General features: G+C 48.6%; 1 protein-coding gene across 1 annotated transcript in view; it reads left to right on the forward strand.

Annotated features, from left to right (window-relative positions):
* Positions 1-26,708, forward strand: part of LOC135057441 (VPS10 domain-containing receptor SorCS1-like) — a 675,310-nt gene that overhangs the window by 472,595 nt on the left and 176,007 nt on the right. The window contains exon 10 of the mRNA XM_063963334.1: positions 20,862-21,041. Coding sequence (XP_063819404.1) covers positions 20,862-21,041 — 180 coding nt within the window. The remainder of the gene's footprint in view (positions 1-20,861; positions 21,042-26,708) is intronic.

A 26,708-nucleotide genomic window follows, 5' to 3' on the forward strand; every position in this document is an offset into this window, starting at 1 on the left:
GCAGGGAGTGCAGCTGCTATGGGCCCAGAGCTGAGAGGGGCCACCTTCCCTGTCACAGTTACATGTGTTATATACAGGGCGTAGCTACCATAGGTGCAGGGAGTGCAGCTGCTATGGGGCCAGAGCTGAGAGGGGCCACCTTCCCTGTCACAGTTACATGTGTTATATACAGGGCGTAGCTACCATAGGTGCAGGGAGTGCAGCTGCTATGGGGCCCAGAGCTGAGAGAGGCCACCTTTCCTGTCTCAGTTACATGTGTTATATACAGGGGTGTAGCTACCATAGGTGCAGGGAGTGCAGCTGCTATGGGGCCCAGAGCTGAGAGGGGCCACGTTCCCTGTCACAGTTACATGTGTTATATACAGAGTGTAGCTACCATAGGTGCAGGGAGTGCAGCTGTTATGGGGCCTAGAGCTGAGAGGGGCCACCTTCCCTGTCACAGTTACATGTGTTATATACAGGGTGTAGCTACCATAGGTGCAGGTAGTGCAGCTGCTATGGGGCCCAGAGCTGAGAGGGGCCATCTTCCCTGTCACAGTTACATGTGTTATATACAGGGTGTAGCTACCATAGGTGCAGGGAGTGCAGCTGCTATGGGGTCCAGAGCTGAGAGGGGCCACCTTCCCTGTCACAGTTACATGTGTTATATACAGGGGTGTAGCTACCATAGGTGCAGGGAGTGCAGCTGCTATGGGGACCAGAGCTGAGAGGGGCCACCTTCCCTGTCACAGTTACATGTGTTATATACAGGGTGTAGCTACCATAGGTGCAGGGAGAGCAGCTGCTATGGGGCCCAGAGCTGAGAGGGGCCACCTTCCCTGTCACAGTTACATGTGTTATATACAGGGTGAAGCTACCATAGGTGCAGGGAGTGCAGCTGCTATGGGGCCCAGAGCTGAGAGGGGCCACCTTCCCTGTCACAGTTACATGTGTTATATACAGGGTGTAGCTACCATAGGTGCAGGGAGTGCAGCTGCTATGGGCCCAGAGCTGAGAGGGGCCACCTTCCCTGTCACAGTTACATGTTATATACAGGGTGTAGCTACCATAGGTGCAGGGAGTGCAGCTGCTATGGGGCCAGAGCTGAGAGGGGCCACCTTCCCTGTCACAGTTACATGTGTTATATACAGGGGTGCAGTGGCGGAACAAGCAAGCGGTGGGCCCAGGTGCAACAAAATGCTTTGGCCCCCCCCCCCCCCCCATCCCATCCAAGTCCACCCCATGGGCAGTGCGCGCCGTAGGCGTGGCTTCGTGGGGAAGGGGTGTGTCCACAAAATAATACCAATTCATAAAACGGTGCACAGTAGTCTCCATTCTTCAAATTACGCCGCACAGTAGCACCACTACACCAGGTAGAGACCCTTTTACTCCTTACAGCGAACAGATTCCCCTTTTTACACATAACGGCAGACAGCGTGCACTTTTTACACATAACGGCAGACAGCGTGCCCTCGTTACACATAGCGGCAGACAGCATACACTTTTTACACAATGGCAGACAGCGTGCCCTCGTTACACATAGCGGCAGACAGCGTGCCCTCGTTACACATAGCGGCAGACAGCGTGCACTTTTTACACATTACGGCAGACAGCGTCCCCATTTTACACATTACGGCAGACAGTGTCCCCATTTTACACATTACGGCAGACAGTGTCCCCATTTTACACATCACGGCAGACACCATACACTTTTACACATAACGGCAGATAGCGTGCCCTTTTTACACATTACGGCAGGCAGATTCTACCTTTTTACACATAGCGGCAGGCAGATTCCCCATTTTTATACATAGCGGCAGGCAGATTCCCCATTTTTATACATAGCGGCAGGCAGATTCCCCATTTTTATACATAGCGGCAGGCAGATTTCCCATTTTTATACATAGCGGCAGGCAGATTCCCCATAGGGAAGGGGCGTGACCACATAATAGTGTCAATTCACATTACACCACACAGTAGTGGCGCTTATACACATTGCACCAGGTAGAACCTCCTATGCACACTGATCCAGGTAGATCACGTCATACACTTTGCTCCAGGTACAGCACGTCATACACTTTGCACCAGGTACAGCACGTCATGCACTTTGCACCAGGTACAGCACGTCATACACTTTGCACCAGGTACAGCACGTCATACACTTTGCACCAGGTACAGCACGTCATACACTTTGCACCAGGTAGAGCACGTTTTCATACACATTGCCGCTAGGTAGAGCACTTTATCATACACAGTGCACCAGGCAGAGCATGTTATCATACACATTGCCGCTAGGTAGAGCAAGTTATCATACACATTGCATCAGGTAGAGCATGTTATCATACACATTGCCGCTAAGTAGAGCAAGTTATCATACACATTGCCGCTAGGTAGAGCAAGTTATCATACACATTGCGTCAGGTAGAACACGTTATTATACACAATGCGCATGGTAGAGCACGTTATCAGCCACATTGCGCCAGGTAGAACACGTTATTATACACAATGCGCCTGGTAGAGCACATTTTCATACACATTGCGCCAGGTAGAACACGTTATTATACACAATGCGCCAGGTAGAGCACGTTATAATACACATTGCACTAGGTAGAACACGTTATTATACACAATGCGCCTGGTAGAGCACGTTATTATACACATTGCACTAGGTAGAACACGTTATTATACACAATGCGCCTGGTAGAGCACGTTATTATACACAATGCACCAGGTAGAGCACGTTATAATACACATTGCACTAGGTAGAACACGTTATTATACACAATGCGCCTGGTAGAGCACGTTATCATACACAATGCGCCTGGTAGAGCACGTTATTATACACATTGCACTAGGTAGAGCACGTTATTATACACATTGCACTAGGTAGAACACGTTATCATACACATTGCGCCTGGTAGAGCACGTTATTATACACATTGCACTAGGTAGAGCACGTTATCATACACATTGCGCCAGGTAGAACACGTTATCATACACATTGCGCCAGGTAGAGCACGTTATCATACACATTGCGCCAGGTAGAACACGTTATTATACACAATGCGCCTGGTAGAGCACGTTATTATACACAATGCGCCTGGTAGAGCACTGAGGCACATTGCAGTAACCACTCACTTATCACCTCCAGTTGCACGAAGGAGCCGTTTGACACAAGTGGTTCCGCCCCCAGCAGCAACTCACTGACACTCACCATTTTTTCTGACAGCACAGTGCAGTGAGTGCACTGGCACAAGTAGCCAGACTGCGCCTGTAGTAGCCGCAGCCTGGAGGAGCTCTATGTGAAATCGCAAGCAGAGGCTGTTCTCTGGCAAGAAGGAGCTCGTCCAATCGCTTCCCCTGACGGGCTGGCCACTGCTAAATATACCGATAATCAGTTCCAACTGTGTCAAAGTAGTGGAGCCCCAGGTGCAATGGGAAAGTCAGTGTCACTGCACAGTTGTACTGATTACTGGTATATTTAGCAGTGGCCAGCCCATCAGGGGAAGCGATCGGAGGAGCTCCTTCTTGCCAGCCTCTGCTTGCGATTTCACAGATAGCTCCTTCATGCTGCGGCGCAGGCTGGCTACTTGTGCCAGTGCACTCACTGCACTGTGCTGTCAGAAAAATGGTGTCAGTGAGGCCCTGACACTCTGAGCGGCCTCACATTGCACACACGGAGCTTGCAGCCCCCGGACATCCCGCATCTGCACCAGCTACTCCAGGTGAAGCGGGGCGATGCAGCACTGTCTACTGCTTACCTACAGCGGGAGCTGCGCAGCCCGGCCGGCTCCTGCTGGAAGGTAGTTGTCGGGTCTCGGTGGGGCGTTGAGCGGGTCCCGGGTAGGGGGGTGGCGGCGGGCAGATCCGGAGCTGTACTCCCAGTCGCAGAGGAGGGTGCTGGCGGCAGAGCGGCAGTGGAGCCGGATGAGCGGGGCCAGTCTGTCAGCCCTGCAGCACAGATTCATGTGCTGGCGGGGAGCAGGATTCAAAGCGGGAGATGCTGCAGGCTGTGATTGGATGGAGACTACAGGAGGTGATTGGCCGAGGAAACAGCCAGTCACCTCCTGCATTCCGCTGACAGGCTTAACACATGCAAACACATATTCAGATGAGCGCGTCCTGTGGGACCCGCTCATCTTCTAAATGTGAGTCCTGGGCGGCTGTTTCTGGGTAAAATACGCGCCATAGCGCGTTTTTGCGATCACTGACAATAATGCACATGACACAATATGCACACACCGTAATGCCCCCTACACATTATGCCACACACTGTAATGCCCCCGACACATTATGCCACACACCGTAATGCCCCCGACACATTATGCCACACACCGTAATGCCTGTGACACATTATTCCACACACCGTAATGCGTGTGACACATTATGCCAGGAATCGCAATGCCCGTTATACATTATGCTACACACTGCAATGCCCCTGATACATTATAGCACATACAATGTCTGTGACACAGTATGACACACACCACAATGATCCTGAGACATTATACCACATACCACAATGCCCGTGATATAGTATACAACACACCGTAATGCCTGAAACATTATGACACACACCGCAATGTCCGTGATACATTATGCCACACACCGTAATGCCCATTACACATTAAGTTCTACAGTAAGGCTTCCAATTACTTTTAAATTACCTGCTTGTTGCCAGGGGTTTCATGCACTTGGTTCCATGCACGGTGCCAGGATGTCATGCTCGTTGCCAGGGGTTTCATGCACTGGGTGTCATGCTCGTTGCTAGTGGGTAGTGCTTGTTGCTAGGGCCGTGCTCCCAGTGCCACATATGCTCCCAGTGCCAGATATTCCCCCACAGTGCCAGGTATATGCACCCAGTGCCAGATATTCTCCCACAGTGCCAGATATTCCCCCCCAGTGCCAGGTATATGCCCCCAGTGCCAGGTATATGCCCCCAGTGCCAGGTACATGCCCCCAGTGCCAGTTATATGCCCCCAGTGCCAGGTATATGCCCCCCCAGTGCCTGCTTCCCCCCCAGTGCCAGGTATATGCCCCCAGTGCCGGGTATATGCCCCCCCAGTGCCAGATATTCTCCCACAGTGCCAGATATTCCCCCCCAGTGCCAGGTATATGCCCCCAGTGCCAGGTATATGCCCCCAGTGCCAGGTACATGCCCCCCAGTGCCAGTTATATGCTCCCAGTGCCAAGTATATGCCCCCAGTGCCAGATATTCCCCCCCAGTGCCAGGTATATGCCCCCAGTGCCGGGTATATGCCCCCCCAATGCCGGGTATATGCCCCCAGTGCCAGATATTCCCCCCCCAGTGCCTGCTTCCCCCCCAGTGCCAGGTATATGCCTCCAGTGCTGGGTATATGCCCCCCCCCCAGTGCCAGGTATATGCCCCCCCCCAGTGCCAGGTATATGCCCCCAGTGCCAGGTACATGCCCCCAGTGCCAGGTATATGCCCCCCCCCAGTGCCAGGTATATGCCCCCCCCAGTGCCAGGTATATGCCCCCAGTGCCAGGTACATGCCCCCAGTGCCAGGTATATGCCCCCCCCAGTGCCAGGTATATGCCCCCAGTGCCAGGTACATGCCCCCAGTGCCAGGTATATGCCCCCCCCCCCAGTGCCGGGTATATGCCCCCCCAGTGCCAGGTACATGCCCTCAGTGCCGGGTATATGCCCCCCCCAGTGCAAGGTATATGTCCCCAGTGCCAGATCTGTCCCCCCAGTGCCAGGTATATGTCCCCAGTGCCAGATCTGTCCCCCCAGTGCCAGGTATATGTCCCCAGTGCCAGATCTGTCCCCCCAGTGCCAGGTATATGCCGCAGTGCCTGCTCCCCCGGCCCCCCCTCCCCCCTCTATGTGTTGGAGGGACACGAGCGCATCGCGCGTCTCTCCTGTGTCCCTCCTGGCTCTCCCCCCGGCCGGTCTAATGAAGGAAGTGCCGTTCGTGAGCCAATCAGAGCTCACGAACGGCACATGCTTCCTTAGACAGCTGGGGGAGAGCCAGGAGGGACACAGGAGAGACGCGCGATGCGCTCGTGTCCCTCCAACACATAGGGGGGGGAGGGGGGGCCGGGGGAGCAGGCACCGCAGCAGGGAGGGAGAGGAGACCGCAGATTGACATGCGGACGTTCGTCCGCATGTCAATCTGTTCTAAATGCCGGCCGGCGGCTGTGGGCCCCTGAGTGCGGCGGGGCCCCAGTGCAATGCACTGCCTGCCCCGCCAGTAGTTCCGCCCCTGCAGGGGTGTAGCTACCATAGGTGCAGCCAGTGCAGCTGCTATGGGGCCCAGAGCTGAGAGGGGCCACCTTCCCTGTCACAGTTACATGTGTTATATACAGGGTGTAGCTACCATAGGTGCAGGGAGTGCAGCTGCTATGGGGCCAGAGCTGAGAGGGGCCACCTTCCCTGTCACAGTTACATGTGTTATATGCAGGGTGTAGCTACCATAGCTGCAGGGAGAGCAGCTGCTATGGGGCCCAAAGCTGTTAGGGGCCACGTTCCCTGTCACAGTAACCTGGGTTATATACAGAGTGTAGCTACCATAGGTGCATGGAGTGCAGCTGCTATGGGGCCCAGAGCTGAGAAGGGCCCAGCTTACCTGTCAAAGTTACATGTGTTATAAACATTTTTCACCATTGTTTGTTTCATAGAGGCCCTTAGAAATGTGTGCCTTGGGGCAATATATCTAGTTATGCCCCTTTACCGACTCATTGTATTGTGGTATCAAATAAACTGGAGGGCATTGTAATGTTACATAATCTGAAGTGGCAGCACTATGTGGCATACTATGAACTGGGGACACTGTGTCATAATGTGAATTGGGGGTACTGTGTTGCATAATGTGTTCTAGCAGCCCTACAATGTGACATAATATGAACTAGGGCACTACTATTGTTCAGAAAATGAACTAAGACACTATTATGGGGCATAACATTAACAACTGCTGCGGAGAAGTGTTACCCCTTCAAAATGTTGCTATGGGGCCCTCAAAGTTCTGGCTACGCCCCTGGGCATTCTCAAATAAGTTCTGCAAGAGGAAATGTGGGTGACGCTTTGCTGGACATAAAAGGAAATACGTCTGTTTGGAGCTTTATCTTTCGCACTTAGTGATGGGCAGGGGTAAGTGTGCACTGAGAACTCTGACTAGAGGCTGGGACTACCAGAGGAGGGAGCCCTTGTGCAATCTCCCTGGGGCAGTCCTGGAAGACTGCGCCAGAATGAGCCACGTACTGTATGTGCAATATCCTCAGGAAAATGGGGGCACACTTCTTTTGAGCAATGTGCGCCAAATTTACCGCCATCTCGGCACCAGGACCCATTACTATCTGCAGTACAGTATAGCCCTGCTTATTTGACGGGTTTTGCAAGTTATTTTCTCCACACGAAGGAAGCAGCTGTATCAATATGGGGACGTTAATTCAAGGAACATTTTAGTAAGGGGGGGTTTCAGTCGTCTTGGCTCCAGATCTTTCAGCCTTTCTCACACAATCTTCTCCAGTAAATAATGCAGCTGAAGACACAAGGAAACTGGCTCTGAAGCTCTCAGCCTTTGATGTGTCTTAAGGCTTTTTTCCATGTATCTGTATGAAGAGAACACAGGATATTTTGACTTCAAATTACTCTTCTCTCTTTCAGCAGGAAAAAAAGAAAAAAAACCTAAGAATAATTTCTTTCCCGCGCCCTGACCCCGACTGAAAACGCAATACAGCGTACAGTATGTCAATGCACGGATCACCGAGTCTTTTTCCTTTAATGCTAAACATTCTATCAGAGGGAAGCTTTAGGAATCACCCACAGGCTCATTACTGGAACATTTTCTAACCTATTAAAATGACTGGCAGCTTATTGACACTTCATAGATTCTGCTCAAATCAGCCACGTATCTCTCAGCTCCGTTTTATAATCCTTACTGTGTTTGTAAGGAACAACATTAATCACACTGTTGCTCATTATACGAAATGATTAATTTAAACTTATTTTATTCAACGAGACTCCTGATGAAGCCCTATGATGTGTCTGCTAGTCGCACGGAGGGTAGAAGAAAGGGGCAGTTGCACGGAGGGCAAAAGTTTGTGGTCACCCAGACAAATTCGTGTTTTACATGAAACCTGACTTTTATTTATCAAATGAGTTGTAAAATGAATAGAACATATAGTCAAGACATTGGCAAGGTTAGAAATAATGATTTTTATTTGAAATAATAACTTTGTCATTCAAACTTTGCTTTCGTCAAAGAATGCTCCTTTTGCAGCAATTACAGCATTGCAGACCTTTGGCATTCTACTGTAGCTGTTAATTTGTTGAGGTAATCTGAAGAAATTTCACCCCACGGCTTCCTGAAGCATCTCCCACAAGTTGGATTGGCTTGATGGGCACTTCTTGCGTACCACACAGTCAAGCTGCTCCCACAACAGCTCAATGGGGTTGATATCTGGTGACTTCGATGGACACTCCATTACAGACAGAATACCAGCTGCCTGCTTCTTCACTAAATACTTCTTGCATAATTTGGAGGTGTGCTTTGGGTCATTGTCCTGTTGGAGGAGGAAATTGGCTCCAATCAAGCGCTGTCCACAGGGTATGGCATGGCGTTGCAAAATGGAGTGATAGCCTTCCTTATTCAAAATCCCTTTTATCTTGTACAAATCTCCCACTTTACCAGCACCAAAGCAGCCCCAGACCATCACATTACCTCCACCATGCTTGACAGATGGCGTCTGGCACTCTTCCAGCATCTTTTCACTTGTTCTGCGTCTCACAAATGTTCTTCTGTGTGATCCAAACACCTCAAGCTTCGATTCGTCTGTCCATAACACTTTCTTCCAATCTTCCTCTGTCCAAAGTCTGTGTTCTTTTGCCCTTATTAATCTTTTCCTTTTATTGGCCAGATATGGCTTTTTCTTTGCCACTCTGCCTAGAAGGCCAGCATCCCAGAGTCGCCTCTTCACTGTAGACATTGACATTGGCATTTTGCGGGTACCATTTAATGAAGCTGCCAGTTGAGGACCTGTGAGGCGTCTATATCTCAAACTAGAGACTCTAATGTACTTGTCTTCTTGCTCAGTTGTGCACTGGGGCCTCCCACTTCTCTTTCTGATCTGGTTAGAGCCTGTTTGTGCTGTTCCCTGAAGGGAGTAGTACACACCGTTGTAGGAAATGTTCAGTTTCTTGGCAATTTCTTGCATGGAATAGCCTTCATTTCTAAGAACAAGAATAGAATGTTGAGTTTCACATGAAAGTTCTTTTTTCTTGCCATTTTGAGAGTATAATCGAACCCACAAATGCGATGCTCCAGATACTCAACTAGCTCAAAGCAAGGCCAGTTTTATCGCTTTTCTAACGAGCAAACCCATTTTCAGCTGTGCTAACATAATTGCACAAGGGTTTTCTAATCATCCATTAGTCTTCTAACGCGATTAGCAAACATAATAATGGGGGTAATTCCAAGTTGATCGCAGCAGGAATTTTTTTAGCAGTTGGGCAAAACCATGTGCACTGCAGGGGGGGCAGATATAACATGTGCAGAGAGAGTTAGATTTGGGTGGGTTATTTTGTTTCTGTGCAGGGTAAATACTGGCTGCTTTATTTTTACACTGCAATTTAGATTGCAGATTGAACTCACCACACCCAAATCTATCTCTCTCTGCACATGTTATATCTGTCCCCCCTGCAGTGCACATGGTTTTGCCCAACTGCTAAAAAAGTTCCTGCTGCGATCAACTCAGAATTACCCCCAATGTACTATTAGAACACTGGAGTGATGGTCGCTGGAAACGGGCCTCTATACACCTATGTAGATATTCCTTTAAAAACCAGACGTTTGCAGCTAGTATAGTCATTTACCACATTAACAATGTATGGAGTATATTTCTGATTCATTTTATATTATCTTCATTGACATAAACAGTGCTTTTCTTTGAAAAATAAGGAAATTGTCTGGGTGACCCCAAACTTTTGAACAGTAGTGTAAGTCCTCCAAACGGCGGCACTCCGGTGAAATAATGCTCAGAAACACTTAGCTATAGGCAATGTTTCAGCACTCTTTAATGTGCTTTTGTAAAGCCATCCACAAACAAGAACAAACATTAAACACATGGCTTACAGGTGCTCACCAGAGGGATGACAGACGTCTGTTATTTAGGAGGACTTTAAGAAATCACAGCTAGTCACCGCTGATGATGCTGCACTACTGTCAGTGATAGTGATGTTACACATACTGGGAGCAGGGCCGGTGCAAGAGCTCTCTGCACCCTAGGCAAACCTTCAGCCTAGTGCCCCCTAACCTGCTAGCCCCTCCCCCTCTCACACACACACCTCCTGGAGGGGAGACAGCAGGTGACCACTAAGTGGGCTGGGGTGAATTACATTATTATAAAGATATACATGGTCAGAATACTGACAATGGCTTCCCAAGCACCGTAATAACGCAGCCTAAATACTAACTTTCAGGATGCTGGCTATCGGGATTCTGGCGTCAGCGTTCTGACAGGTGTCAGGATTCTGGAGCCAGTATTTTAAACACCAGCATCTGGTCCGCCGGGATACCATCTACATCCCGTAAAATTGTATGTGTTTACATGTGTATACGCACAGACATACATATATTTGTATGCTCCTTATTGTGTTCGATCCCCCCATCTTTAAGTTCATTACTGACCGCATACAGAGACATCCTTCAGTTTTTTGCTAGATGAATTCAGTGGTGCCTTCCAGTGGACGGCGCCCCTAGGCAGCCGCCTAAAGCTGCCTAATGGTAGAGTCGGCCCTGACTGGGAGAACACAGAGAGGAACGCAGGAACTGATCTTTAATCTATCCCATTGTGTGTTGTCTTCCCAAGAATTGGCTGTGTTATCTAGGGGTCTTTCTTTTGTGCCCACAGTACCATTTAACACAGTGATGGGGAACCTTCGGCCCTCCAGCTGTTGTTGAACTACACATCCCAGCATGCCCTGCAACAGTTTTAGTATATCTAAATAGCAAAATTGTAGCAAGGCATGCTGGTATGTGTAGTTCAACAACAGCTAGAGGGCCGAAGGTTCCCCATCCCCGATTTAACAGCTTGCAGTGGAACATTGAGCTATACCAACTTAATAGAGGCATTACATTGAATGATTTTGTCTCTGATAAACCGCATCCTGCCTCAGATTTGCCTGCACAGCTGTTAAATTTGGTACCGCGTTCTAAATTTGACCCCATTAGCCAAAAAGCTTCATTAAAAACTTTTATTAGGATGTTGGACACTAATATACAGGGATATCCGTGTGTGAAAAAAACACAGTTTTGGAATTTGTCCGTGGGTGAGAAGAGAGCGTTAAAGGTTTTGTCTGCATTTGATGATATAGTTATCCGTCAGGCGGATAAGGGTCGGGCTATTGTAGTTTTGGATTTGGATGAATATAGAACAGAGGCTGCTAGGCAGCTCAGCGATATTACTACATACAGAAGGTTGTCATGTGATCCAACATATATCAACAGAGAGGCAAAAAAATGATGGCCACTAATCTCCTCAGATAGAGATCTTAAACACTTGCATAATTCATCCCTTATGCCATGCTTTTGCAGAGGTAAAAGCATAAGAGACTATGGGGCTCATTCAGACCTGTTCGCTCGCTAGGGTTTTTTTGTGCAGTCCTGCGTTCGCATAGTCGCCGCCCATAGGGGAGGGTATTTTCACTTTGCAAGTGTGCGAACGCATGTGCAGCTGAGGTGTACAAACAGATTTTGTGCAGTCTCTGAGCAGCCCGGGACTTACTCAGCCGCTGCGATCACATCAGCCTGTCCGGGACCGGAATTGACGTCAGGAACCCTCCCTGCAAACGCTTGGACACGCCTGCGTTTTTCCAGAAACTCCCAGAAAACGGTCAGTTGCCACCCACAAATGCCTTCTTCCTGTTAATCTCCTTGCAAACGCCCGTGCGAATGGATCCTTCGCACAAACCCATCGCTGAGCGGCGATCCGCTTTGTACCTGTGCGATGCACCTGCGCTTTGCGGTGCATACGCATGCGCAGTTTAGACCTGATCAACCGCTGTATGAAAACGCAGCCTATCGATCAGGTCTGAATTAGCCCCAATGTTGTGCATAATGATTTCTAGATTGGGAATAAAAGTGATGTCAACATCCACATTCTTAGATAAACCCTGGAATGGATGTTATAAGTGTCCCAATTGTACAACTTGCGGATAGATGCAAACAGGTGAATTCTTTTACCATCCGTATTCAGGTGTAAAATTTACTATCAGGTATTATTTAACTTGTACAACTACATTTTGTCATTTATACTATTACGTGCCCTTGTTCTAAGGGATACGTGGGCAAAACCGATTGTTCCTTTAAAGAACGGGTGACCCAACACCGCTCAGCAATCAGAGCGGCTTTAGCTGCAGGCACAAGTGAGCACCTGTAGCGAGGCACTGCACTGAGGCTAATCACTTTCTATTCTCAAATACCGGATTATTGATCATGTACCCCCCTTGTGAGAGGGGGTGATAGATCTCGTGGGATTTTGCCATTAGAAGCCCAATGGATAGTTAAGCTTGATATTTTGACCCCTAAGGGGTTACATGAAACACTCGGGCTTCAGTGTTTCCTATAACGAAAGGGTTTCCATAGTATTTGATTAGTTTTGAGGACATCCCCCGGGCTTACAGCTGCCGTGTGTAATATTGTTGCATTGTTGTACAATGTAGCCATTCGTGTGTGTATAGAGATCTAACTGGTTACACGTAACCTTGTGTCATTGTCATAGTATCAGCATTGTGTAATGTAATGTATTTTTCATGTGTTGTTTCATGATTGTATTGTTGCATTTTGCAATTGTAATTAAGCACATAATGGGGGTCATTCCGAGTTGTTCGCTCGCTAGCAGTTTTTAGCAGCCGTGCAAACGCTAAGCCGCCTCCCACTGGGAGTGTATTTTAGCTTAGCAGAAGTGCGAATGAAAGGATCGCAGAGCGGCTACAAAATATTTTTGTGCAGTTTCAGAGTAGCTTCAGACCTACTCAGCGCTTGCGATCACTTCAGACTGTTCAGTTCCTGCTTTGACGTCACAAACACACCCTGCGTTCGGCCAGCCACGCCTGCGTTTTTCCTGGCATGCCTGCGTCTTTTCGAACACTCCCTGAAAATGGTCAGTTCACACCCAGAAACGCCCACTTCATGTCAATCACTCTGCGGCTAGCAGTGCGACTGAAAAGCTTCGCTAGACCCTGTGTGAAACTACATCGTTCGTTATAATAGTACGTCACGCATGCGCAGAAGTTTTTTGGCATCATCGCTACGCAGCGAACATTTTCATCTAGCGATCAACTTGGAATGACCCCCAATGTGACTTCACCTCCTAATGATGGCACAGCTGTGGCGGCCGGAAATGGGAGTGGGCGTTGTTACACGGACTTGGTGAGGTGATTATAAACGTGTTTGATGTTTGTTCTTGTTTGTGGATGGCTTGACAAAAGCACATTAAAGAGAGCTGAAACATTGCCTATAGCTAAGTGTTTCTGAGCATTATTTCGCCGGATTGTCGCCGTTTGAAGGTCTTATACATGGAGTGTGTCTGCGTGCAGGCTACACGCTTGGAGGGCACCCGGAACAGCTAGATCGTAAACCCAGTGAGTGCCGATCATTGGATTCTAGGATTATATATATATATATATATATATATATATATTAGGAGTGGATCTAGGCACGGGCGAGCAGGTCAGGTGCCCGGGGCGCTGCGGCCCGCAGGCGTGGTCTCAGTCACCCTGCAGGCGCCCACCTGCACCCCCCACTCAGGCAACAAGCGCTGCGGGCAGTGTGGGTACCCGCTGCAGCCGGCTCCATTTTCAGACAGACACTAGAGGCTAGATGTACTGTAATAGGGTGCAATATTTTCAGGTGTCTAAAAAATCGCACCAAATCGCACGTTTGTAATTTGCAATTTTTTTACTAAAAATCGCAAATGTAATAGGGTGCGAATTTTAAGGTTAAAACGGAAGTGGCATGCGATTATTTGCGGTTTTTAGTAAAGGAAACATGCGATTTATAGTGATAAAAATATGCGGATTTTAGATCATGTTTTTATTACTTACTCAGAAGCATGCACAGTAAAGAAAGTATTAAAAATAAAAAAATAAAAACCATGTGCAGGTCCCCCCCAAATGCATAACCAGCCCCAGGCTCTTTGAGCCGGTCCTGGTTTCAAAAATACAGGGAAAAAAATTGCCTGGGGTTCCCCGTATTTAAGCAACCAGCACCGGGTTCTTGGACCGGTCCTGGTTCCAAAAATATGGGGACAAAAGAAGTAGGGGAACCCTGTATTTTTAAAACCAGCATCGGCCTCCACTAGCCAGGTAGGTGATGCCGCAGCCGGGGAACACTTTTATATAGGTCCCTGTGGCCAAAGCATCACTCCCCCCAACTAGTCACCCCTGGCCGGGCTTCCCTGGGTGCGGCATCACCTCCCTGGCTAGTGGAGCCCGGTGCTGGTTTTAAAAATACGGGGGACTCCTACGTCTTTTGACCCCCATATTTTTGGAACCAGGACCAGTCCAAGAGCCTGGTGCTGGTTGCTTAAATACGGGAAACCCCAGTCAATTTTTTCCCTGTATTTTTGTAACCAGGACCGGCTCAAAGACCCCGAGGCTGGTTATGCTTTTGGGGGGGACCTGCACGTAGTTTTTTTACATTTTCTTTACTGTTCCATATAGAAGCATGCACGGATCTCACTGCACGCTTCACCAAAAATCTCCAGTCTAAACCTGGCCTATTATTCTGGCGATTTTTGGTAAGGTTTTGTGTGCAAGTGAAAAAATCGCATCCTATTACATTTGCAATTTTCATTGTTTTCAATGGGAAAACATCTGGATGTGACTTTTCACTTGCTATTTTTGGTATATGTTCAAAACTTGCAATTTTTGCCAAAATCGTAAGCTGTTACATTTGCGATTTTTGTAAAACGTGCGAATTTGCGGTATAGATCACACATTTTCTGAAATCGCATCCTATTACATTTAGCCTGTAATGTCTGTGCGGTGCTGCTATGGGAGAGATGTCTCTCCCATACAGAGGAGCCGGCGGTGGCCAGAGACGGAGCAGCAGCGGCAGGGAAGCAGGAGCAGGGCTGGTGAGTATTGCTTTGTTTTTTTGTTTTTAGAGTTTGTAAGCGGCGCTACAAGGGGGCATCTCTACTGGTGGCACATCTAATGGGGGCATCTTTACTGGGGGCACATCTAATGGGGGCATCTCTACTGGGGGCACATCTAATGGGGGCATCTCTACTGGTGGCACATCTAATGGGGGCATCTCTACTGGCGGCACATCTAATGGGGGCATCTCTACTGGCGGCACATCTAATGGGGGCATCTCTACTGGCGGCACATCTAATGGGGGCATCTCTACTGGCGGCACATCTAATGGGGGCATCTCTACTGGGGGCACATCTAATGGGGGCATCCCTACTGGCGGCACATCTAATGGGGGCATCTCTACTGGCGGCACATCTAATGGGGGCATCTCTACTGGCGGCACATCTAATGGGGGCATCTCTACTGGCGGCACATCTAATGGGGGCATCTCTACTGGTGAAACATCTAATGGGGGCATCTCTACTGGGGGCACATCTAATGGGGGCATCTCTACTGGGGGCACATCTAATGGGGGCATCTCTACTGGTGGCACATCTAATGGGGGCATCTCTACTGGCGGCACATCTAATGGGGGCATCTCTACTGGGGCACATCTAATGAGGGCACATCTAATGAGGGCATCTCTACTGGGGGCACATCTAATGGGGGCATCTCTACTGGGGGCACATCTAATGGGGGCATCTCTACGGGGGGCACATCTAATGGGGGCATCTCTACTGGGGGCACATCTAATGGGGGCATCTCTACTGGGGGCACATCATTCTAAGAGGGCATAACTACAGGGTCATCTCTACTGGTGGCACATCTAATGGGGGCATCTCTACTGGGGGCACATCATTCTAAGAGGGCATAACTACAGGGTCATCTCTACTGGTGGTACATCTAATGGGGGCATCTCTACTGGAGGCACATCTAATGGGGGCATCTCTACTGGGGGCACATCTACAGGGGGCATCTCTACTGGGGGCACATCTAAGGGGGCATAACTACAGGGGCATCTCCACTGGGGGCACATCTATTGGGAACATAACTATTGGCGGCAAATCTACAGGGGGCACAACTACAGGAGCCAAGCCCCTTCCCTATGAAGCCACACCCCTATTTTACCTGTCAGGGGGGTGCGCCAAAGGAAACTTTCGCCCTTGTCGCAACAGGGCCTAGAACCGGCCCTGATATATATATGGATATATATATATATATATATTGTACACAATGTACTGTGCACATTTTGTTTTTATACCTTTGAACATCTTTTTTGTGCATTTTTATTTCACTTTGATCCAGTAATAGATGATTCGCTGACCACAATTCTATAGCCCAAGTGTGTGACGCCTCTGACTGAACCAGGGAAGTTTGGTTATCCCTATACACGATGAGCACTGTTCTCTAGACAGCTTAGTAAATGCTTGCTGGGGGCCACATTGTGGGTCTTGGACATACATTAATGATAATCCACACCTGAAATATACAAAAACCAAGGGCTTTACGGGCAAACGGAGAGGAAGGGGTATCCAGCAATGAGGTGAGGGTCCCAGCTGTAATACTGTACTCATATAGTAGCATCTGCAAATGGTCTGTCCCTGCACATCGGCAAGAGCTAATGATTGCAATGCCCCCCCCCCCCCCTCCCAGTGCGATCTCGTCATCAGGGCTTTCATCCTAGGGGGAAGGAAAGCCACCATTACATATTCATTTATAACCAAAGCTCCCTCCAGCTGAATAATACATTATACAGTACTGTATATGCAGCATACATGAAAGTGCTTGGCTTAACTAAGCATGTCCGTCATTCTGTCTATGCAGGCGTGTTAGGGTGGATGAGCTTCTCTATCTACACTCGCCGGCAGTGACTGACTGACAGGCGGCCAGACCTGCTTTCCAGAAGAGTACAGAGTGGATTGGGAGAGGCAAATACAGTACAGCGATGGCACTGCAGGACAGTGTCACTTCTGTGTGTAATGCTATGGGGCAGGGGGGACTTTCCCTGTGGGTGAGCTTCATGTCTATTTTCTGTCTGGAGATGAAAGAGAGGAAGTTGCACAAAGAGACCAGCGAGGAATTCTACAGTAAGAAGCCCGTAGGCTATCGGGAACAAGCTCTTGCTTACCGGAGCTTGTTACCTACCGGTACACCGCAGCCCCATAGAATTCTGTAGGGACTGCAGTGTTACTTTGATGCATATGAGGAATGCGGCAAACCTCCAAAAATGGCAGTTTTCAGAGGTTTGACCAAATTTTTTTAATTTGCTCATCCCACGCTTAGGACGGGATGTACTAAAGCTGAAAATACAGAAAAAAAAGCACGTTTTCGGAGTTTTGGCCCCATTTCCGTCTGAACCAAGCTCCGGAATAAAATAAATTCTGGAGCTTGGACCAAAGGGATCCAATCGCATCCCAGCATCTGTCTCCTGCAGCGAGTGCCTCATCCAACCCATGTACAGAAGGACTCCCTGGTCATACACCTGGAAGTCCTTGTATAGGAAAAGACATCTCTTGCCGGGATCTGATCTGAAGATCGACACTGTCTAGGTCGACCACTATAGGTCGACAGACACTAGGTTGACAGGGTTTGAAGGTCGACAGGGTTTCTAGGTCGACATGTGCTAGGTCGACTGGTCAAAAGGTCGACGTGAGTTTTTCATTTTTTTTTTTTTAAATTTTCATACTTATCGATCCACATGGACTACGATTTGAAACGGTAACCTGTGCCGAGCGCAGCGAGGCACTTTGCCCGAAGCATGGTGAGCGAAGCGAGCCATGTGAGGGGACACGGTGCACTAATTCGGCTTCCCGGTCACTGGGGGTAATTCTGAGTTGATCGCAGCAGGAATTTTGTTAGCAGTTGGGCAAAACCATGTGCACTGCAGGTGGGGCAGATATAACATGTGCAGAGAGAGTTAGACTTGGGTGGGTTATTGTGTTTCTGTGCAGGGTAAATACTGGCTGCTTTATTTTACACTGCAATTTAGATTGCAGATTGAACACACCACACCCAAATCTAACTCTCTCTGCACATGTTACATCTGCCCCACCTGCACTGCACTGCACATGGTTTTGCCCAACTGCTAACAAAGTTCCTGCTGCGATCAACTCAGAATTACCCCCATTGTACGCAGAAAATGACACAAAACAAATCAAAACTCATGTCGACATTTTGACCTGTCGACCTAGCACATGTCGAGCTAGAAACCCTGTCGATCTTCAAACCCTGTCAACCTAGTGACTGTCGACCTATAGTGGTCGACCTAAACATTGTCGACCTAGACACTGTCGATTTGATGATCCACACCGCTCTTACCAGGGGCGTATTATTAAGGGTCAACGTTCAGTCACTGTCTGGGCCCCTCCTCTCTAGCTAGCAGCGCAGAGACTCTGGGCACTAGGGTCCCTAGGAGACCCGAACAATGGCCCTCATTCCGAGTTGATCGCTCGCTAGCTACTTTTTGCAGCCGTGCAAACGCATAGTCTCCAGCCACGGGGGAGTGTATTTTCGCTTTGCAAGTGTGCGAACGCCTGTGCAGCTGAGCTCTGCAAAATAATTTTGTGCAGTTTCTGAGTAGCTCTGGACTTACTCAGCCGATGCGATCACTTCAGTCTTTTTGGTCCCGGAATTGACGTCAGACACCCGCCCTGCAAACGCTTGGACACGCCTGTGTTTTTCCAAACACTGCCAGAAAATGGTCAGTTGACACCCACAAACGCCTTCTTCCTGTCAATCTCCTTGCGATCGGCTGTACGAACGGATTCTTCGTTAAATCCATCGCTCAGCAATGATCCGCTTTGTACCCGTACGACGCACCTGCGCATTGTGATGCATACACATGCGCAGTAGTTACCTGATCGCTGCACTGCGAAAAACAGCAGTGAGCGATCAACTCGGAATGACCCCCTGTCCCAGAGTCTAGTACGCATAGAACAGCGCAACCCATTATAGATACGCCACTGGCTCTTACCGGAAGAGCTGTCCTTTTGTGACTTTCTAGGTACATACTGTACCGGCGTTATTAAGGACTGATTTTTAATTACCGTGGCGTTTTATAGTTTATTATCTTATCTGCAGTAGTTACGTATGAGCTAGGAATGTACTGTATCGCTATGTGCATAATACTATGGCCCTCATTCCGAGTTGATCGGTCGCAAGGCGAATTTAGCAGAGTTACACACGCTAAGCCGCCGCCTACTGGGAGTGAATCTTAGCTTCTTAAAATTGCGACCGATGTATTCGCAATATTGCGATTACTAACTACTTAGCAGTTTCAGAGTAGCTCCAGACTTACTCTGCCTGTGCGATCAGTTCAGTGCTTGTCGTTCCTGGTTGACGTCACAAACACACCCAGCGTTCGCCCAGGCACTCCCACCGTTTCTCCGGCCACTCCTGCGTTTTTTCCGGAAACGGTAGCGTTTTCAGCCACACGCCCCTGAAACGCCGTGTTTCCGCCCAGTAACACCCATTTCCTGTCAATCACATTACGATCACCGGAGCGAAGAAAAAGCCGTGAGTAAAAATACTTTCTTCATAGTAAAGTTACTTGGCGCAGTCGCAGTGCGAACTTTGCGCATGCGTACTAAGCGGATTTTCACTGCGATGCGATGAAAAAGAACGAGCGAACAACTCGGAATGAGGGCCTATATTCACAGATCTTCCATGTAATTCTAAGTTATGGTGGGGATGCAGTCAATTTACCTCCAATCAAAATCCCGACGGTCGAAATCCCGACAGCAATTGACCGACGGTCAAAATCCCGACAATGTCAATATCCCGACATGGACAAAATACCGACATGTAAAATGCCGACAAGGTCAAAATACCGACATGTAAAATGCAGACAGATCAAAATGCCGACATTCGTTTTTCATGATTTTTTTCAATGAAACCGTCTTGTTCATACTTTACCATCCCAGTGGACCTGGAGGGGGAATATAATAGTGTGCCGAGCGCAAGCCGACATGTAAAATGCAGACAGATCAAAATGCCGACATTCGTTTTTCATGATTTTTTTCAATGAAACCGTCTTGTTCATACTTTACCATCCCAGTGGACCTGGAGGGGGAATATAATAGTGTGCCGAGCGCAAGCGAGGCTCCGTGCCCGAAGCGGCGAGCCATGCGAGGGGATGCGGTACACTTATATGGTGTCCATGTCGACCTACACACACAAAAAACAATGAAAAACGCATGTTGGTATTTTGACCTGTCGGCATTTTACATGTCGGTATTTTGACCTTGTCGGTATTTTAAATGTTAGTATTTTGTCCACGTCGGGATTTTGACCTTGTCGGGATTTTGACCGTCGGTCAATTGCTGTCGGGATTTCGACCGTCGGGATTTTGATTGGAGGTATTTCATACCGATCCCATTATGGTAGAATAAGTTGTGCACTAAAGTGTGCTCCATCTGTATGTTAGTGACTAAACCTGTATATCAGCCATAAGTGCCCCTTACCTCTCTGTCTGTTATTACCCAGGGGGAAATGTATCAAGCCTTGGAGAGAGATAAATCAAAAAAATCAGCGTCTTACTGTCATTTATCTAGCGCAGTCTTTGCAATGACAGACACTGATCGGCTACTTTTGGGCAACTGCTCCACTCTGTCTCTCTCCAAGCCTTGATACCTCTCCCCCAGTCTTCTTTGATCTGTGCTGTGTTGCCAGTTGTAAAGGGCGGTGGAATATGCTGGGGCTCCAGTACATCCGTAACTGTTAATCCATAACTGTCAATAAATAAGTAACACCAGAGCCGTCTCTTCTCTTCCCGCCCACAGGACATGCACGTAATCAGCACCGATGAGAACCAAGTGTTCGTCGCCATCCAGGAGTGGAACCAGAACGAGACGTACAACCTGTACATTTCTGACACGCGGGGGATATTCTTCTCGCTGGCGCTGGAAAATGTGCAGAGCAATAAGGGTCCGGAGGGGAACGTCATGATTGACCTCTACGAGGTATGTCATAGTGGCTCATACATATAGACGTAAGAACACGCCGTAGCGCATGCTACGGCCGTATCTGTGCTGTCCGGTCATCATCTGTAATAGATGGTACAGGCTAATGACGAGTGGCCTTCCCCATCTGTTACTATAAATGCATTCGGTGAGGGAAATGATGCAGAGGCAAACATCTCAGAGAGTATAACGAGGAGGGCCGTTATATTTGTGATTCCTGTAATTAAGAACCGCCAATGAAATCTGGGCTGTGATCAGCCTGGAACCAGTCAGACTGAAGGAAGATAAGGTCTCATTGCATCATATCACCCCGGGACCAAGAACGCAGGTAGTGGCTCTTACTGAGCTGGAGGAATAGGGGTTAAATTCCTGCGCGACTAGGAGTCCTGGAACTCAGGGGTATCTTAGTGTTGGGGGGGATTTGGGATTTATTAGTTACAGGACAGTTAATTTGGATGGATAATTTGGCGACTGGGGAGAATTAGAAAAAATTCCTGCAGCGGATTATTTTTGATAATCGGTAATCTCACAAAAAGCAACGGCCCTCATTCCGAGTTGTTCGCTCGGTATTTTTCATCGCATCGCAGTGAAAATCCGCTTAGTACGCATGCGCAATGTTCGCACTGCGACTGCGCCAAGTAACTTTACTATGAAGAAAGTAATTTTACTCACGGCTTTTTCTTCGCTCCGGCGATCGTAATGTGATTGACAGGAAATGGGTGTTACTGGGCGGAAACACGGCGTTTCAGGGGCGTGTGGCTGAAAACGCTACCGTTTCCGGAAAAAACGCAGGAGTGGCCGGGGAAACGGTGGGAGTGCCTGGGCGAACGCTGGGTGTGTTTGTGACGTCAACCAGGAACGACAAGCACTGAAATGATCGCACAGGCAGAGTAAGTCTGGAGCTACTCAGAAACTGCTAAGTAGTTAGTAATCGCAATATTGCGAATACATCGGTCGCAATTTTAAGAAGCTAAGATTCACTCCCAGTAGGCGGCGGCTTAGCGTGTGTAACTCTGCTAAATTCGCCTTGCGACCAATCAACTCGGAATGAGGGCCAACATTCGTGGGTCATCAATCCAAAAGGAACCTGATATGTAGCTCGGTGCTGGTGGTGATCCCAGGAATAGAATACATTGTACTCGGATAATACGACCTGAATTAGCAGCGGCTAATCAAGAAAGCGATTCCTTTTTGGGGCACTCTTAAAAACGATCCGTTAAATGTAATGATTGCACTTATGCTTTATTTCATTAAAATAACAGAAGGGGTCATTCTGACCCGATCGCACAGAGCCGGCCCTAACCAATATGATGCCCTAAGCAAGATTTTGGCTGGTGCCCCCTAGCACCACCGCTAGTTCTGCAGGAGATGCCTGGCATGAGTCAGCTGGCAGCTCGGCTAACATCGGGTGCCTTTTGTTTATGAAAATGCATCTTTTTTGCATTACTATGTGGCTAGGATGCACATGCAGCTTCTGCTGATTAAAATGATATGCAGCATGGCTATATTCTGTGTGTGACTGCGGCTGTATCTGCATACGAAATGCTACATTACAGTGATTTCCAGGAATACACTGCAACGTAGCATTTCGTATGCAGATACAGACGCAGTCACACACAGAATATAGGCATGCCGCATATCGGCCCTCATTCCGAGTTGTTCGCTCGGTATTTTTCATCGCATCGCAGTGAAAATCCGCTTAGTACGCATGCGCAATGTTCGCACTGCGACTGCGCCAAGTAACTTTACTATGATGAAAGTATTTTTACTCACGGCTTTTTCTTCGCTCCGGCGATCGTAATGTGATTGACAGGAAATGGGTGTTACTGGGCGGAAACACGGCGTTTCAGGGGCGTGTGGCTGAAAACGCTACCGTTTCCGGAAAAAACGCAGGAGTGGCCGGAGAAACGGTGGGAGTGCCTGGGCGAACGCTGGGTGTGTTTGTGACGTCAACCAGGAACGACAAGCACTGAAATGATCGCACAGGCAGAGTAAGTCTGGAGCTACTCTGAAACTGCTAAGTAGTTAGTAATCGCAATATTGCGAATACATCGTTCGCAATTTTAAGAAGCTAAGATTCACTCCCAGTAGGCGGCGGCTTAGCGTGTGTAACTCTGCTAAATTCGCCTTGCGACCGATCAACTCGGAATGAGGGCCATCATTTTAATCTGCAGAAGCTGCTGGTGCCCCTAAGCATACCAAATGCCCTATGCATTTGCCTAGTTTGCCTATGCCTAAGGCCGGCTCTGCGATCGCACGTTGCAGTCTTTTGCGATCGGGGTATGTCCTGCGCATGCATGCAGGCCACAATGCGCAAGCGCGTCGCTGGCCGTCGCCGGGCAGCGACGAAATGAACGAAGAAAGCGTTCGCAGAGGCGAATGCTAGAAGATGATCGCAGCGGGAGAGTAAGTCCTGAGCTGTGCAGAAACTGCACAAACTTTTGTTTGTGCAGCTCTCTGCATAAGCGAGTGCAGCCCTGCACAGCGATTACCCCATCCCCTGTAGGCGGCGACTACCTGATCGCAGCAGTGCTAAAAGTAGCCTGCTAGCGATCAGGTCGGAATGAGGGCTAGAGTGTCATAGACTTACGGGCATATGTATTAAAAAAAAAATTCACTAAAATAATGTGAAGAAGGGGGATTCCCACACTTTTCACATTATGGTGGTAATTCCGAGTTGTTCGCTCGCTAGCTGTTTTTAGCAGCCGTGCAAACGCTATGCCACCGCCCAGTGGGAGTGTATTTTAGCTTAGCAGAAGTGCGAACGAAAGGATCGCAGAGCGGCGACAAAGTTTTTTGTTGTGCAGTTTTAGAGTAGCTCAATACCTACTCAGCGCTTGTGATCACTTCAGACTGTTCAGTTCCTGTTTTGACATCACAAACACGCCCTGCGTTCGCCCAGCCACGCCTGCGTTTTTCCTGGCTCGCCTGCGTTTTTTTGAAAACTACCTGAAAACGGTCAGTTGACACCCAGAAACGCCCTCTTCATGTCAATCACTCTGCGGCCAGCAGTGCGACTGAAAAGCATCGCTAGACCTTGTGGGAAACTACATCATTCATTGTAATAGTACGTAGTGCGTGCGCATTGCGCCGCATACGCATGCGCAGAAGTGCTGTTTTTTTGCCTCATCGCTGCACAGCAAACGAATGCAGCTAGCGATCAACTCAGAATGACCACCTATGTTAGTATCACCTGAATGTATTAAAGGGCTTTTGGAGCAGTTTTCATGAAAAACTGCTTTACACCCTTTGATTCAACTTTTTTTAGTAACCAAGATGGCATTTCCCTTACTTATAATGGAAAATGCAGTCTGGGCCGAATTTTTCTAAAATAAATTAGTAAAAAAAATACTGCAGTGTGCCCTGCGATAATTACGTCAGCTTCAGCTAGAGTAATCACACGGCTCACTGCGGTTGGACACACAAGCCGATATTCAGGGTGATCAAGGCTCCGGTGAGGGCCGGCGGTCATCCGTAACTCCCTGCTGCTCATGTGACCTCCGGTGCAATAAAGTCATGCTGCAAAGCGGCACCTCACTTTACAGCACAGGAGGTCACGTCAGCAGGGAGCCCCGATGACCGGCGGCCCTCCAGGAGCTCTGATCACTGATCCCCAAATGTGGGTGAGTATTATCAGGGTTGGGGGAAGGGGTCGCGGGGCAGGATGGAGGGGGCGCTGTGTCGGTGGTAGCATCATCGATGTTGGGCGGCAGTGCACACGCAGCACATACTCAGGGTATTTGTCATAAAAAATACCCCAATTTGGCGGCGGAGTGTAATCAGTTATCACATTGAGGATTGGGCCGATAACATCACAGCACATCCGAATCCTCGTTATTTATCATACCCTCTAAATCTAAAATGAAGTATAGCAGGCAGCGTACGTCTGATGGTGGAAATATTGATGACATGATTCACACTGAATCGCGTCATCATAGCCACGCCCCCTGCTGTACAATGCTGGTGATATCAGAATTGTAGAGTGGGGAGGCGTGGTTACGATGACGCAAATGCACAGCCATGCCTCTCCACCATGCCACGCCCCCTCCCTGCCCCCCTATGACAATATCAATATAAAGGCGCAGGTCACATGACATCAGCTGATCATCAGAGCATCATATGCATTGTGCATGCAGGAATAGTCATGACCATAGAGTTTTCAAAAGAGATAAGGTAAAGAAAGTGCAACACTCTCACGTCAACATTTTCACCATCAGACTTACTCTCTCTGCTGTATTTTCACCAGGACAAATTCTGTCTGTTATGGTTTTTTTAGAGTTAGAGGGTCTGACAAATGATGACTTTGTCTATGACACCCTGATATTTTAAAGAATGTGAAATAAAGCGGACGTTTTATCGTTACAATCATTACATTTAATTGATCATTTTTAAGAGTTCTCCAAAATGGAATTAATTTCTTTTCTTTGCCGCTGCTAATTTAGTTTTTTTTCGCAGAGAATTTATCATTCATCTGAGTGTAGTTTGAGATGTAGGTGAGTATAGTTGGTAAGGGAGGTGGGGGGAAGGTTAATGGCGTGAAAAATAATATGTATCCGGGCTGTATCAAAGTGCGACTCCCAAACCGCCATTTCTCTATCGTCCTAGTGGATGCTGGGGTTCCTGAAAGGACCATGGGGAATAGCGGCTCCGCAGGAGACAGGGCACAAAAAGTAAAGCTTTTCCAGATCAGGTGGTGTGCACTGGCTCCTCCCCCTATGACCCTCCTCCAGACTCCAGTTAGATTTTTGTGCCCGGCCGAGAAGGGTGCAATCTAGGTGGCTCTCCTAAAGAGCTGCTTAGAAAAAGTTTAGCTTAGGTTTTTTATTTTACAGTGAGTCCTGCTGGCAACAGGATCACTGCAACGAGGGACTGAGGGGAGAAGAAGTGAACTCACCTGCGTGCAGGATGGATTGGCTTCTTGGCTACTGGACATCAGCTCCAGAGGGACGATCACAGGTACAGCCTGGATGGTCACCGGAGCCGCGCCGCCGGCCCCCTTGCAGATGCTGAAGTCAGAAGAGGTCCAGAATCGGCGGCTGAAGACTCCTGCAGTCTTCTAAAGGTAGCGCACAGCACTGCAGCTGTGCGCCATTTTCCTCTCAGCACACTTCACACGCAGTTACTGAGGGTGCAGGGCGCTGGGGGGGGGCGCCCTGGGAGGCAAATGTAACCTATATAAAGGCTAAAAATACCTCACATATAGCCCCCAGAGGCTATATGGAGATATTTAACCCCTGCCTGGATTCACTAAATAGCGGGAGACGAGCCCGCCGGAAAAGGGGCGGGGCCTATCTCCTCAGCACACGGCGCCATTTCCTCTCACAGCTCCGCTGGTCAGGACGGCTCCCAGGTCTCTCCCCTGCACTGCACTACAGAAACAGGGTAAAACAGAGAGGGGGGGCAAATTTATGGCGATATTTTGATATATATAAAGCAGCTATAAGGGAGCACTTATTATAAGGCTATCCCTGTTATATATAGCGCTTTTGGTGTGTGCTGGCAAACTCTCCCTCTGTCTCCCCAAAGGGCTAGTGGGTCCTGTCTTCGTTAGGAGCATTCCCTGTGTGTCTGCTGTGTGTCGGTACGTGTGTGTCGACATGTATGAGGACGATATTGGTGTGGAGGCGGAGCAATTGCCAAATATGAGGATGTCACCCCCTAGGGAGT

Source organism: Pseudophryne corroboree, chromosome 3 (genome assembly GCF_028390025.1).
Source record: "Pseudophryne corroboree isolate aPseCor3 chromosome 3, aPseCor3.hap2, whole genome shotgun sequence".
Classification (NCBI taxonomy): domain Eukaryota; kingdom Metazoa; phylum Chordata; class Amphibia; order Anura; family Myobatrachidae; genus Pseudophryne; species Pseudophryne corroboree.